Source organism: Puntigrus tetrazona, chromosome 15 (assembly GCF_018831695.1).
Source record: "Puntigrus tetrazona isolate hp1 chromosome 15, ASM1883169v1, whole genome shotgun sequence".
Classification (NCBI taxonomy): Eukaryota; Metazoa; Chordata; class Actinopteri; order Cypriniformes; family Cyprinidae; genus Puntigrus; species Puntigrus tetrazona.
In genome coordinates this window covers 16558407-16573295 of record NC_056713.1, presented here as the reverse complement: position 1 = coordinate 16573295, position 14889 = coordinate 16558407, and the positions used below count along the sequence as shown (strand labels likewise).

Genomic DNA, 14889 nt, shown 5'->3' with positions numbered 1-14889 from the left:
GACTCTGTAAATGGCAGTATTTCGCTAACATCAGCAGGCTAATTGTGGTAATAGACTGCTGACAGGTCAGGTGTGAGCCGTTCTGACTGCACTGAGCCTGATCCAAGAGGAGAAAGAGGGTTTTTTTTTTTCCCACCTTCAGTAGCGACCGACAGTACAAGATGTTAAATTGCAATGCAAACACATTTTAGTTTTACTAAGACTTTTCTGCTGGACGAACAGAATTTTGTGTCAGTGTCTCTGTGAAATACACAACTCGTCTAAAATGAATCATTTGTTTTTTACCAAAGGCCTCAGTAAAGGTGGTCTGATGGATATGGCTTAGTGAATTATTCCTAAAAATCTAAATAAGGCAGAAAACAATGGATTAGCAGACAATAACATAAGTTTTTTCTTTCCTTTTTTATTTATTTAGTTTTGTTCTGTGAACCTTTTTGTTTGTTTGTATTTTTAATTAACGCTTTTTTGTATTTTGTAAGATTTGTTGTTGTTGGTTCTGTTTTCTTCATATTTTTTGTATTTTGTAATTTATATTTTTTTTCTTTGCTTTTTATTTTATTTGTTTTTTTAAACTCCGGCGTGTTTTTTATTTATTTTTATTTATTATTTTTTTGCATATCGTTTCTGTGTTGGTGTACTGCAGTACGATGCTGTTGTGACTTTATATGACAACATCAGATGTTGACAGATAATATCTGTCATATTGTTTTTCTGGGAATGGCACTGCAAGCATAGATGTATCTTATTCCCATCTAGTGCTTTAACACTGTATTTTCCCTACAGCCTTACAGATCAATACAAGCAGCCCTATGGATGATTTTCCCAAAAAACATGATAGCCAAGTAGATGTTCGTGTACGAGGAAAGATGACTGCCTGAGGCGCTGTAGTACCATCCTGAGGGCTAGCATTCACAGTTAATGTCCATTTTGACAAATAAGGAGTAATTCGGGACAGAAAAGCTGAGTTTGATACAAGATATGTTTAACCAGAAAAGAGCCACTTTATATGTTACTGCTGTCAAGGTCTTACTCCTCACTTGTGACTCCCTGACTGTTAAACCGACTGTATAATTAATTTAAAATAGCTCTTAATTGATTTTATTGAACTTATTTTATTGACCACTGTCTTAATATCGCACTCGCTGTAAACTGATGCAGTCCTGGCTTTAATGCTACAAGAAAAAAACACTATCTGATACTGTGTTGATGCATGTGGCGGTGACAAATTGCTGCTCTCTGTTCATTAAACAGCTGATAAAAGGGCCTCTTATTTACGTATTCATGTATTTATGTATCTGTTGCTTGATGCTGCTCTGACAGATATTATGTATAATAGCACAAAGCTGTAGCGGTGGCGGGGGGAGTAAAAAGCAACCAGTGCTTTCATCTCAGCAACAGCTCTGAAGCACCCAGATGGGCCTCGTAATGGTGCGGTTGACAACCTTCCAGAGTGCATCCATTCTGAGCCCGCTCCCACATCGGCCCCCCGTCCCTCCCCTTGCTGGGGGGTCCGGGCTCAGTGCAGATGTTGCCCAGACAAAGGCACATCTGGATGACCTACTCCCAGCTGTTCAGACACGACCTCGGAGTGTGTTCACGGGCCTCCGTGCGGCTCACAGAGGCGGAATGATGAATAGACGAGGTGCTGTCGTACGCCCACAACGAACGAAAGCTTCACGTTTCTATACCGCTATTCATCAAGTCGGGGGAAGTGAGTTTACGCATCTATCACCTGTCAACGATGTACGCGCTCCCCCCAAACCTGCCATTATAGAGTAATTAGATTTCTCTTTGAGCGAAGGGGAGAGGCCCGTGGTACACAACAGCAAATAGTTCGCTATTTGTTTTTGTGCAAGGAAAAGAGAAGATGTTATGGTTTTTGTGTAGTTTGACTGTGAGGTTGCAGTTAAAGAAAGTATTCGCAGTGACTATTAATGGAAGGACACACATAGACGCGCACAAAACTCACACCCTGCGTCCTCGCTTCATCCCAGAGTTATTCACAGAGGCATAAAGCATTCCGAGTGCTATTCTCTGTCTGATTGGCAGCGTACAATACCGTGGAACATCACGGAGGAGCCATTATTGTGGAAACTTTTGATGTTTAAAAACGGCAGTGTTTAATTTAGCTCCACTTTTTTTTTTTCCCCCTCACTTCCACTTGGTCAAAGTGAATCATTTGCATGCGCTCAGAGAGAGAATTAGCCGGCGAAGGTAATCAAGCAGCCCTATTCCGCCAGATGGCTTTCTCTATAGACAGTAAATGGGCACTTTTTAACTACGTTTTATTCCGTGTTTCTGCTTCAGATAGCACTGTCATTGGACGTGATCTACCTGGATAATAAACGTAATTTCTGCAGGCCGTTATTAGATAAGACCTTTCCTGCCACCGCATTAAAACGAACAGCTTTTCAGGTCTAATTTTCGATGTCAATGCAAACAAAGAAACCAGGTGTGTTTGTTGTACGTGAGGTAATGTCGTATTTTGCGTCCCGCCGTTCCCGCTCCACGGAAATTAGGCGGAATATTTATGCAGATTGCGGCAGGACCCAGCCATTGTTGTTCGCGGCGGGGCCAGGGAGCGTTAGACTAAAAGGACGTCTCTGTGCCACCCCCCCTCTTTCTTGGTGGGAACGATGCAGGACGTGCCGCACGCGCCTGTAAAAGGTCTTCATTTGTTTGTTGTTAAAGATCTAATTAAGAGGATGAGGGAAAACAGGACGGGATGGCAGCTTGTCTAATTAAGAGGCGCGTCCAGGGTTCCCTTTGAACCTCAAGGACGCCCATCTATTAGAGAGGCCCATCAAAAATGGATTCAGCCTAAGTGCATTTTTGGTTGCTTTGCTTAAATGATTAAAGATGTGCGCGCTGGAGTGGGCTTTCCCCTCCTCCCCGGGAAGCCGAAACACTTGAAGATTCTGAGCATACCTCAGGCATTTCCTCCGTTTTTGCGCAGTTAGCGGGAGAGGGCTTGAACGTCGGGATGCATCTGTGATTTATTCGCGTTTGGGAGTGTAGGTAGTGGCAGGACGGGGATTTTCATGCTAGTTTCTGTTTACTGTTCGTAAGCATCTTTCCAGCGCTTGTGCCTATGAATTTCTCCGGTCTGTTTTGGCAGTCTCTGAAACTGAATGCAAAAACAGAAATTTGCAACATGCATTTTATTTAGCTTTTTCTTGGAAAGGCCCCGGAGAAAAGTACAATAATATTTGGACAGCAGACATCTCACATGTATGTTGTTGAATTTAATGGGGAGACGGTCCTCTTGTCGACAGCTTTTCCTTCTTTGGTCGCAGGGATTTAATTGACTTTTGTCAAAGGTCGTCAGTAGGGGTTCAGGTTTGAGATTTTGTGTAAGGCAGTCAATTTATATGTTTATGAGATTTCTGCTTGTAATATTTATGTCATATTCATTAATTTAGCTAGTTCATGTAGTGAAAACGTTTTATTGGACCAATGCCTAATTAAAGGAAATATTTATTTTATTTTATTCAGTTATTTTATGTAGTCATTTACATTACATTACTTTAGTCATTTAGCAGACACTTATCCAAAGCGGCGGATGAAATAGAATAGAAAGAATATAATAGCAATGAAAACAAGTAGAATAGATGGAATAGGAAAATGAAGAGATCAAGCTAGTGTTAGAGGTCTTTTTTGTTTTTGATAATTGTATACTAAATACAAGCAAAAGGAATAGAAGAGAAATCAAGCAGTTAGTAAATGAATAGAATGTAAGCATAAAAGAGGCATGTTTTATTAAGAATATAATTAAAATACAGAATGCTAGAGTTAGAGGGTCTAATAAAGATGGAAGAGATGTTTAATTTAAATGCATCAACTTTTGAACACTTAAGGCTGACTTGCTTTGGTTTAGTGAGTTGTTGTGAAAAAGTATATTTACAGTGTGTCCTAAAAACCCCTTTTTGTTTGAGATTCGCACCGGTGTCCATATACTCACTGGTCAGGCAGTGCATAAGCAATAGCAACACATCTCTGGGTCTTTAATAGATGTGTTTGGTGACCAAAAATGCAGCCATTGTTGTTTTTCCATTAGAGCAGACTCAAGGTTTGGGCTGAGGTGAGCAGTCAGCAGACTAGCGGTGGATAATTAATGAGTGATTGGAGAAGGTCAGAGAAGCACAGCTACATCCTGTGAAAGAATCAACTTTCCTTTCTCTTTTCTTTTATTTATATTTCTTTATCACTCCCTCAACTCTTCTTAAATGTAGGCTGGCATAGACCTCATTTGTTCTGCTGTGTATATCTGAGATCCTCTCTGAAACTAATTAAAGCAGAGGAAAAGGAAGAAGAATTGAATGTAGTACCTCACCAAGGCTGCTCTAATGAGACGCTCGCTTGGCTGATAGTTTGGCTGATATAAAACTCTAGCAGGGGGACTATATTGACTATTTATAAACAGTTAGTGCAGGTACACGAGAGTTATGCGAGTTCTTTCCTTCCCTCTTTTTAACACCCTCCCTCAAGTTCACAGTTTCACGTCTGTAACAACAGCAGGCAGTGCAGGACGGGGTCAGCTTAATTACACCCCATCAGCTATGGATAATTTTCAGGTCTTCCTCTCAGCTACAAGGTTACATCTTCTCATTTTTGTCTGCTTTTCACACAGAGAGAGTGACAGACTTGAGTTTGGTTATGTAATAGTTGTTTTTCATCAAATTAAGTTTGCCGAATTAGCATATCAATTTATTTATATATTTATGTGTGGCCCCAAAAATATTTCATGGTAAAGTCACACTTTTAAATGTATGAATCTCACTGCTTTAGATATAAAATATCAAGTAGTGTCAAGTGGTGATTTGATATTATGGTTGTTTTTGTTTTTTCATATTACTTTACCAGAAAGTGTCCAAACAGTCTTATGTTCATTTTGAATGTTCATTCTAAATGTTGTGATGTTCATAAATATTTCAAAAATATACATTTAATTTTCTCTTATTCTAATCTAAAATATATATATATATATATATATATATATATATATATATATATATATATATATATATATATATATATATATATATATATATAGTGATATCTAATGCAATTACATTCATACCTTTTTTAAAAGGCCACTGTATGTAATATTTAAAAACAATCCTCTTTTTCATAATAATTTGTTCAACAAACTGACACAGACACAATTACACAAAAAAAAAACACAATTAAATGTTCTTACGTTTGTAAATATTTTGAATATAACCACATATTATAAATCTCATAAAGAGGATGACATGATTCAAAACATGCTTTGTAGTTTGGTTAAAAGCGTATAACATGAATACCAGACAGTAGTATTCTAGTTATTCTCCCGTTTGATGTATTTGTGAATGCTGAATCCAAATTAGCATTTTAAATGAGTGCTCCTTTCTCAGAACATCTATTACGGTCAGTCAGTTTTTATGTAATCATCAAAAGTTGTTGTTTTGGAACCAGGGCGATGAGGCGTGAGTCCGTCGGACCTTTGCGAGTCGCTGAAATTAGTTGTTTTGTTTTTTTTTTATACCATAGCGTGTCAGTATCTCCATCTGCAGGAAACCCAAGTATTTATAGTATTATAGAGTTAAGCAGTGGTCTACACACACCCTCACTGTAACATTCTCACACACACACACACACACACACACACACACACTGAGGGGAAACAGCAAGATGTGGCTTTACAAACTCACCATCTATCTTCCAAGTGCACGCTGCATTGTACAACCATGCAAAGTCAGATATTAAGCATTGCCTCATAACATTACTATGCAAAGTCCTATTTCCCCCAATGATGGAGTCCCACCCCTCCTCCTCCTCCCTTCCTCCTTCCCTGTACTGTATCTCCCAGGCTTCCCCGATTACGGTTTCTATTCCTCGCCAAGCGACCAACGGGGGCCCCCCTTCTCCTTTGCGGACTATGGCTCCCTGGGCCCCCAGGCGGCTCAGCTGCTGCAAAGCGAGCATGCCACATCAGCCTGCAACTCCCCTCTCCAGCACCTGGCCAGCCCGGATCAGTATAAGAGCCCAGGTGTGTACCCGCCTCTCCTTCATTCAATGATTGATTTGATTCATGCGGTTTATTCATCACCCTGCCATTCATTAAAACAAGAGAGAAAGAGAGAGGGGGGGACAGATGAGAAGGGAAAGCGAGGGATTTGTGCATCCTTGCAGTTTGCTGCATGTTGAATTGTGGTAGTATTGTCATTTCGCCTGTGGATTTGAGGGAGTGTGTATACGTGGCCGCTAATGCGTATGTACTGTCGAGATATATGCGATTTGGCTGCGGTTACAATCCCTGTGCAATTAACCAGGAGATGCGACATATGCGTTCATGCTTGCCAGTTCATATTTCCTGCAGTACATACTCAGACACGTATATATGTATTGCACACCCATCGGCTCCATACCGCACAACTGGCAGCCTGCTGGCATGTGATAAATGATATCCAAACATCCGACGTCACGTACACGAGTATAAAATGACAAGCCAATTGTTGGAAGTTGATTGTATCGCTTAGTTGCCACGTTTGGACGAAGTGTCACATATTGAGATGTATCGTTAATGCATCCCTTTTGCTTTTTGTTCTGTATGCATTGCGTTTCTTGCGTTTCAAAATGTATTTAGACGCTTAGACAGATGGATCTCCCGGAAATGAAAATTCTGTCATCATTTAGTCACCCTCAAGTCATTCCAAACCTGTGGAACGCAAAGGAAGATATTGAGAAATGTTTTCTGTTTAGTGTTCTGATGGGGGAAAATGTCATACAGGTTTAGAACAATATGAGCGTGAGTAAATGATGACAGAATGTTCATATGTGGGTGAACTATCATTTTAAAATAAATTCATGTCATTACAGTACATACAAAATGACGAACCAAGTGGCATTTACTCAAAAGACGAATACAAGCACACTTTTCGAGCTAAATATTTTATTTAAAAAAAGTTTTTAATGATAAAACACTAGATTAAACTTTTATAGAAAGAATGTTTGGGTACTTTCTGGTTGTCAAATGTTAGTGGAACGGTTCCATAGAAATCCCAAGAAAAAAATTCCCTTGGTTTGCTGTTTTGTTATCTTATGCAAATAAGTTCAGGCATTTTAAATGTGGCTTAAGTGTTCAAATACTTCTTTGTGGCCACTGGATATAGAATTACATAAACTAATAAGTGAAAACGGGAAGAGTGTGTAGCATGTATGAAAAAAATGTCTTGTTTTGACAGCACATTTAAAGCGAAGAATTTTGCTTTTCCCAAACTCTTGGCATATGCTTCATGGTAGTGCACCACTGAACTGACGTTCGGCCTTCTTGAAACAGTAGTGCTCCACTTTATATTCAGTAGCCTGTAGTTCAAAGGAAGGCAGTCTTGAGATCTTGGCAATAAACAACAAGCATCTTAGGGGAAAAAAAGAGAAAAATATTGCCGTCAAGAGCCATGATAATGACTAATAAACTGTCTTGCAGACATTGAGGCATGTGTGGATTAGGCATCCATGCCAGCAACCAGACTGCTTCTGGTTAGAGAATGCCAGGGAATGTTGACGGTATTGGCGGTTGCCGATTATTACGTTCTCTACATTTCTTTCAACCATGTGAGCAATATATTGTACTTAACCTTTTGGCAGCCCTTTTCTTTTCTGTCTATAAATGAGCGTTTAAATGATTGCATGATCTTAGGCACGTTGCGCACAATAGGAGTTTTTTAAATAAATCCATCATAGTTGGTAATGCGTATGAATCCGTATCACAGCAGTTTTGAGTTACAAAAACAATTTCCTGATCTGTTAATGAGCATCTCCCCATTGATGGCTTCTGAAGATATAAAAGACAGCGAATCAACATATCTTATTAGCACTGGTCTATGGGGGATACCGAAGCCAGTCATATCTCAGGACGTGATGCTAACCAGGGCTGTCACTTTCAGTGTGCTGGTTTTCCCCTCTTATTTTAGAAGCCTTTGTTCGTAACAAGGGAAAGGCTGATTTGAGCGTGTAAGCTTTGATCAAGATCAGTTCAAGAACGATTTTAAGATAAGTTAACACTTAGGAAAACTTATGAAGTATGTCATTGTTTGTCTGACACCAAGCTGATGCCCTGAGGCTTTCATACTGTGCTCGCTCAATTCCTGTTCCACGTTTACCACCAACATCATTTTAATCAGCAGTTTTTGTTTGTTTGTTGTTTTAATCTAACATTAATTTTAAATTAGATTTTAAAGCAAAAATAAAATAAAATCGGATGCTGCTGTTTAAAATCATAATCTTTAAAAGCTTTATTAAAATATTAGTGATAACATGTAATTTAGGATATATTATTATATTACGCAACAATCTTTTTAATATGAATTATTATTTTTATTTACTTTCCTCTTTTGGAAGTTGGATTCTGAGCTAAATATTTTTAGGTATTTGATTGTTTTGCTATTTTTACTTTTAACATTTTTGACTTGAAAGCAAGAAAAAAATATTTATTACAAAATGACTTATCCGCGTATTACCCATTATTTTCCAGTACTGATGTAGTCATTAGGACAATTTGTTCTTCCTTGCTAATTATGCATTATATTTTGCGTCATAGTGGACTAGCTGCAGACAGGTGGTACACTAGCAACAGCCATTTTCCCTTCCACTCAGATCTAGCAGTGGATATGCATGCTTTCCCATCATCCCTAGAAGTAGCTGGCGCTATTTTGATACGCTGACATTTAGAAGTGAGAGCTCTGACTGTAGAGCCGCTCACCTCTCCTGTTGTCTGTGTTCTCATTTGTGTGAAAAGCAGACGGATTGTGTGAGTCTGCCTCGTTCAGTTTACCCACGGCGGCATATTGCCCCCTATCTAACGTATTTGCTCTCTTACATGAGCCCTCCAGGCTAATATTCCATTCGCACAGATATCTTTTACCCTCCTGAGTTTTTTGGAGGCTGCTGCAGTAATAGACTCCCCCTTCAATGGGCGCTGATCTGAAGGCCTCCGCCTGTGGAGGAACTTGATTTAATATTCGCTTATTAATGGAAGTGTCATAGAGGGCTGCGCGTAGGAGAAAAATTGAGCATGGCACAGCAAGGGGCCTCGAAGTTTCTGAGAGCATTCATTTAATTTAATTCATGCATTTGTTTTTATTTTCCTTAATTCGCCTCTCAACAGCAATGAAAATGAGGGGTCATCTGCAAATGACAGCAGCCATGGCTCAAGTGGTCTGATATAATTAGTCTAATTGTAATTTTCCCTCCAAAACCCCCCGGCCCCTCCTTGCTCCTTTCGCGTTTGTCAATATTTCTGCTTTGTGGATTTGCGTTTAGGTTTAAAGGTTCTGACTTCGGCAAACAAACTTTGCAGCCAGGATCCCGACATGTGACAATCACATGTGATTTTAGTTCATATTTATGACATAATATGTGTGCTTTTTTAATATTACCATTTATTTATTTGTTTGTTTATATTTCAGCTTTGGTTCATGTTTATTTTTAGTTAGTAATCTTAGTTTTTATCAGGTTAGTTTGTTAGCTTTTTTCCCAACTGAGAAATCTTATTCAATTTAAATATTTCTTTCTAACCGAGAAACACTGTTTTCAATTATTATTAAAATGTTATTCAAACTTTTGTCAATTGAATAACCAGCTAGTAGCTGTTTTTCTTGTTGCCTTTTCACTAAAAGCACAATCAAATTCATCTGTCAGAAAAAAAATTCAAATTTTTTTGTGTTTCTGAATGTTAGTCCTAGAGACTTTAACACTTTGATAGTCATGTGAAACCAATTTATATGAATAATGTACACCCCAACATCTTTGAATAAAATTACTCCTCACTTACATCAGCAAGGGTTAAATGTAAATATAATGTAAAAAAATGTCTTAAAGTATACGTTGAATTTCTTAGAAAAAGGACACAGCAACATTTATTTATTCACCGTCAGCAAAGTTGAGTTTTATTTGCAATTTGTGCTTGCCGAGTGTTTAATTCCGTCACCCGGGCTTCATCTTCAACAGTTTCTGCTTTCAGACTCAAATGTAGCTTCAGCAAAAGAGGAGTCACGCTCGCAGTGGAGAGGAAACTCCATGATTCAGTCTTCAACGCGTTTTACCCAAGACACCCTCAGCAATTTCCTGGTTTCCAGGCGGCTGCTAGGCCTGATAGCCCCCTGACGCTAACTGCCAGATAATCACCACCGTATATATTTAAAAAAAAAAAAATGAGGAGGAGAGAGACCACTTTCTCAATGACAGGTGTTGATTAGATAGGGGGTGTTGTGGCAAAATCCCCTGTGCAATTTTCAGAAAGGGACTGTAGAACCGGCAGTCAAATTTGAAGGAGGATGGGTGTAGAGTACTTGATATGAGATTGGGGGAAAGGGAGTGTATGAGAGCGCAGGGAGGGTGAGGTTATGATAATGAAAGGAACCTGCAAGGAAGCGATTCATTCTCACTCACACTTTTAAACTTCACAAATGCCCTCAAAAAAAAAAAACATAGATCCTAATGACACAGCAGTCCAGCTCACCTAAAACCTACCTGACTAGCATGCATGCCATGTGAATGCGCTGGAAAAATGCGGCCGACACACACAGGCGTACTTTCATCTGCATGAATGATGAGATGTATTTCTGCAGTAGTCACTAGCTTGAAGCACAGCTGACTAGCTTGTGTTATTCTGTGTCTGTGTGTGTGTGTATGTTTATGTGCAATAATTGGTGACCAGCTTCTTTATTTTTCATTTCATTCTTTTTTGGATGAACCATAAAGAAGACATTAGGCCACTGTTCCTGAAACACCTCAGGCAGTTTAGACATACACACACAACTTCCTTGCAAAATACGTTTTGTGCTTATAGTGCATGCTTGTGCTAAGCTTGTTAGTCGTGTTACACACCAGCAGTCCTGACTAGCAACCCTGCTCACATCACTGTTGGCACGGCCGCTTCTCCGGCAGGCACCAACCCACCCCGGCCTGGAGCCTTTCCTGGAGCCAGCAGTCCCGGGCCAGTGGCTGACCTGTACGGCCCCACCAGCCAGGACTCCGGAGTGGGCAACTACATTAGCGCTGCTAGTCCCCAGCCCGGCACCGGCTTCGGACACGGCATTGCTGTAAGTACCCTGTTCATCTTCATCACCGTTTCTCTGTTCTGTGCCACCTAATTCATTCGCCCCCTGCCTGAGTTAGTGCTTTTAGACTCGTGTAGCTGCTATTGTAGTTTTCAGAGTAAATATTCTTTGCCATAATTTGCCAAAAAATTAAACATTAAAAGAAAAAAATAGTCGATTGAATTTGACATTTAAGTTGAATACGTTTAAACATCAAGAGGGAATTCGCTAAAAATAACTTTAGCATTTTTATATTGAGCGTATTTATATCAGTATTATAGCGTATTAATGTCAGATTTGTTTTAGCTCTCAGTTCACTTAATTGTGTAATAGCTGAAATACACCCCCAAAATGTGCTGAATACAATTTTCATGGCACAGTTCACCATTTTGCAGTTCCAGATGAAGCAGAAAAATATATTTAAAACATTCTTCATCCAGAAATGTTTAGTAGATTTTAGAAATGATTACAAAGAAACAGGAAACTTTGATTTTTCTTTTAAAACATACTCTAATCATCTTTATTTCTAACTTATTTTTACTGTATACCTAACTTGATCCATGCACCAAAAAAAAAGTTCCTTTTAAATAGAATCCATCGTAATTTACATAGAAATGAGGCATGCCAGTACAAAAAGAATGACAATCATTTTAAAAACACTGAAATACCTAGCACAAAAGTGGTGCATGTTTTTAATGAATTCCCTCCACGCCCTTATCTAGCTAATAAATTAATTAGCGAATACATTTTAAAATTGAATTTGTGTCGAAGGAATAAATAATTCTAACACAACTAATAGGACCAAAAGAATGTGTGATATGCAGGTATGTGAAATCAAAAGAAGCAAATAAATGTGGGGAAAAAAGTACAAAATGAATCATCTCAGATATATTAGGTTGCAGTGGGTCCAAAGGTGTGATAGATGTGCATGTTTTACCCATACTAATTATCAGGAATAAAGCTATAAAAAAGCCTTTTGAAGGCTGAAAAATGTGAAATCATGGTCTCATTAGTGCAAAGCAGGTGCCCTGGCAAATAGCTCAAGTTAGATAGCGTTGGTTTTAGCATTGCTAACATTTCTGCATTCCCACCAGCATTCCTCTCTCTCTGTCAACTTCAGGATAACAAACTGTGAACTTGTACCGGCTGTCAGCAGCAGTGTGATGTGTCAGTGTGCTTTTGTTCATGTGCCAGCTCGGAGGACAGAAATCTCACAATTAGTTCTTCTCTCATTTTCAACCCGGTATTTTGTTTCCCGCGCACAATGGCTTTTTTATTTTTCGAGCAGATGATGGGCATACCAGAGGCAGCCTTTGAAAGGTCCCCCACACAAAGTGCATATGTAAATCAATAAGGCGATAATCAACTCTTGTGAGAAACCCTGTCATAAGAATATGTTGTCTTGCCCTTTGAAGCCATAGGCATTCATTATTCCTTCCGTGCATTAGTTTTTAACCTTTAACGGAGCGGAGAGATGAAGCAGGAGCCCGGGCGGAAGAGAAAAGGAGCGGGGCCGAATCGCAGGGGGGTTGATGAGGGAGGCCGCGCTAAATCACAAGCTGCCGAGGGAATTACCGGCTCCGGCCGTTTTTTGAACTGCCGTCCAGATCTGCTGGAAAAATGAATAAGAGCCTTTGTATGTGAGGACACTGTTTATTGCCTATCTGCACACCCCTCTGATTCATTCTGCTTTCAATGCCCCTCCAATCTCTTGTTTGTGAGGAAAAGCAAATTACTTTTTTTTCTCTCTCTCTCTCTCTCTCTCTCTTCTGCCCTTAAGTACAGTTTGCAAAACAGACCGGGCACTCATTAAATCTAAACGGGATTTTCAGAATAACAATGTCACCTTGCGCTTGACTTTCAGATGGAGTTTTTCTAACCTAAATAGAGTCAAATTTAGGTTGGCCTCAAACCTTCAGAACATCTCACTAGTGATTGACAGTGTTCTGGAGGAAGAAAGACTTTTTTCTTCAGCTGTCTGACATGAACTGCTGTTTCTGTTAGCCTCTGTAGCGTCCTCACAAACTGAAAAGCTTTTTTAGAAAAGATTCCTTTCTAAATGTATCCACTGTTTTCTTATGCCTCTTGAATTACGGGAGAAACTTTTTATAAACTGGCTGTGTACAAATGATATTATTCCATCACCCTTCAACCATTAAAAGGGAATTTAAAATTGCTAGCATAAACCCCAATCTCTTGATTCTTTCTGAAAACATATTACAGACATGTTAAATATCACTGTGGTAATGTCTGTATGTTGCCTTAATCAAAAATGTCCATTAACACTGAATGATAATATTTCAAAGTGATTATAAATATTGCAGAAACATTCCAGTAAACACTTCTAATGGGGATTAGAAGCAGAAAGGAGAGACAATTACATTTGAAAGCATCCGTGTGAAAACCAGCCTAAGATTTTTGGACAGAAGTATGAAGGATTCTTAGTGCATTCCAGGGAATTATTCATGGGATGTATCGTAAATTAAATCGAGAGAGCAGACCACAAATGTGCAGTGTATGTTGTCTTTTTTCATATTGTTACAGCAGGATACAAGGGAAGAAAGAAAATAACCAGGAGGAAAAGAACGCAGTGGATTGAAAAGAGCTCTTGCTGTAGATATTCTTCTATCAGGTCACATATACAGTGTAACAATACCAGACGTTATGTTATTCTTCTGACGTCTGGAAATAGAACATGAATGACATTTTACAGCTCATTCAGTCAAATTATCGTATAAAGGTTTATTTGTAGGTTTCAGTATTTGTGAATACTGAATACTAGAAATGCTTCCCGTAATTTAAAAGGCATCAGGCTCTTTAGGAAACAGGTGGATACGTCTGGCTAATGTTTACACTCAGGAAGCTGACACAGGTGAAGTTCACAGTTCTGCTCAAATTGAGGCTTCTATGTGATTTCTGACAGCATTTGTCTCCTGCTTATTTATGCTGCATGAATTGTGATTTCAAATGAATTCATTAATGTTGTTATTGTTGGCATGAATGTAGATGATTACAATATATGCAATTACTTGATCTTTGTTGAAAAGCATACTTTCTATTCTCTATTGTTTTTTTAAAATGTACATATTTCTTTTCATTTTACTTCATTTATCGGCAACAAAAGATTTATATGGGGAGAGCAGGAATAAATGTAACACTTTTCCTCCGGAAGATTTTTAGGTTAAATTAACCTCAAATATCTGTGATTACCAGCCTCTTAAATTCACCTAATTAAGATGGATAGCATTAAGCGAGTATGCATTTTCTACATAATTTGAAATGGTTATACAGTGGGTGATGTAACAAAAAACTGAAAATGCCATGTGAATGATTCTAATAGTTAGCCTGTATGGTGTTCTTTTATCTATTTTTGGTTAAGTTTTTATTGTTCTTTTTAGTAGTAGTAGTCAAATGTATTTTTAAAATGTGTTGTTATTTTTTTTTTTACTTCATTCAGATGTTAAAATATGGGCTCAGTGGGTGTATTGTACAGAACCTCATGACATTTACCGAGTCTTACAGTTGTCCTTGCTCTCTCCTGCTGTTCCCTAGATCAGACCTGATCTTTAAGGTTCATATAACATCCATTCATGCTAGCAGCACATGCGATGATTGAAATGACTAGCGAGTGATAGACATATTAGCCTTTTCACTCAGAATGCATACTGACACCATTACTAACTGTACACTTTTAGGGTCCTTTGATTGCGACAGCTTTTACAAATGGATACCATTGAAACCTAACAGGTGGTTGGTTGCCATCTCATTTGAGGTAGATATCCTGTACCATTTATGAAATATATATATT

General features: G+C 38.7%; 1 protein-coding gene and 1 long non-coding RNA gene across 14 annotated transcripts in view; one reads left to right on the top strand and one right to left on the bottom strand.

Annotated features, from left to right (window-relative positions):
• The window catches only part of LOC122358872, a 49377-nt gene that overhangs the window by 5361 nt on the left and 29127 nt on the right, over nt 1-14889 (bottom strand). The gene's annotated exons all lie outside the window — the stretch shown is intronic.
• The window catches only part of msi2b (musashi RNA-binding protein 2b), a 210783-nt gene that overhangs the window by 188769 nt on the left and 7125 nt on the right, over nt 1-14889 (top strand). For 5 of the 13 annotated variants that reach the window (XR_006252653.1, XM_043258801.1, XM_043258798.1 and 2 more), the window contains 2 exons: nt 5852-6031; nt 10930-11084. Coding sequence is in view for 12 of the 13 variants with exons in the window: in XM_043258801.1 (XP_043114736.1) it covers nt 5852-6031; nt 10930-11084 (335 nt within the window). In the remaining variant the exon portion in view is untranslated. Of the gene's footprint in view, nt 1-5851; nt 6032-10929; nt 11085-14776; nt 14854-14889 lie in introns of all 13 variants that reach the window. The other 8 variants (XM_043258800.1, XM_043258799.1, XM_043258804.1 and 5 more) reach the window with 3 other exon arrangements.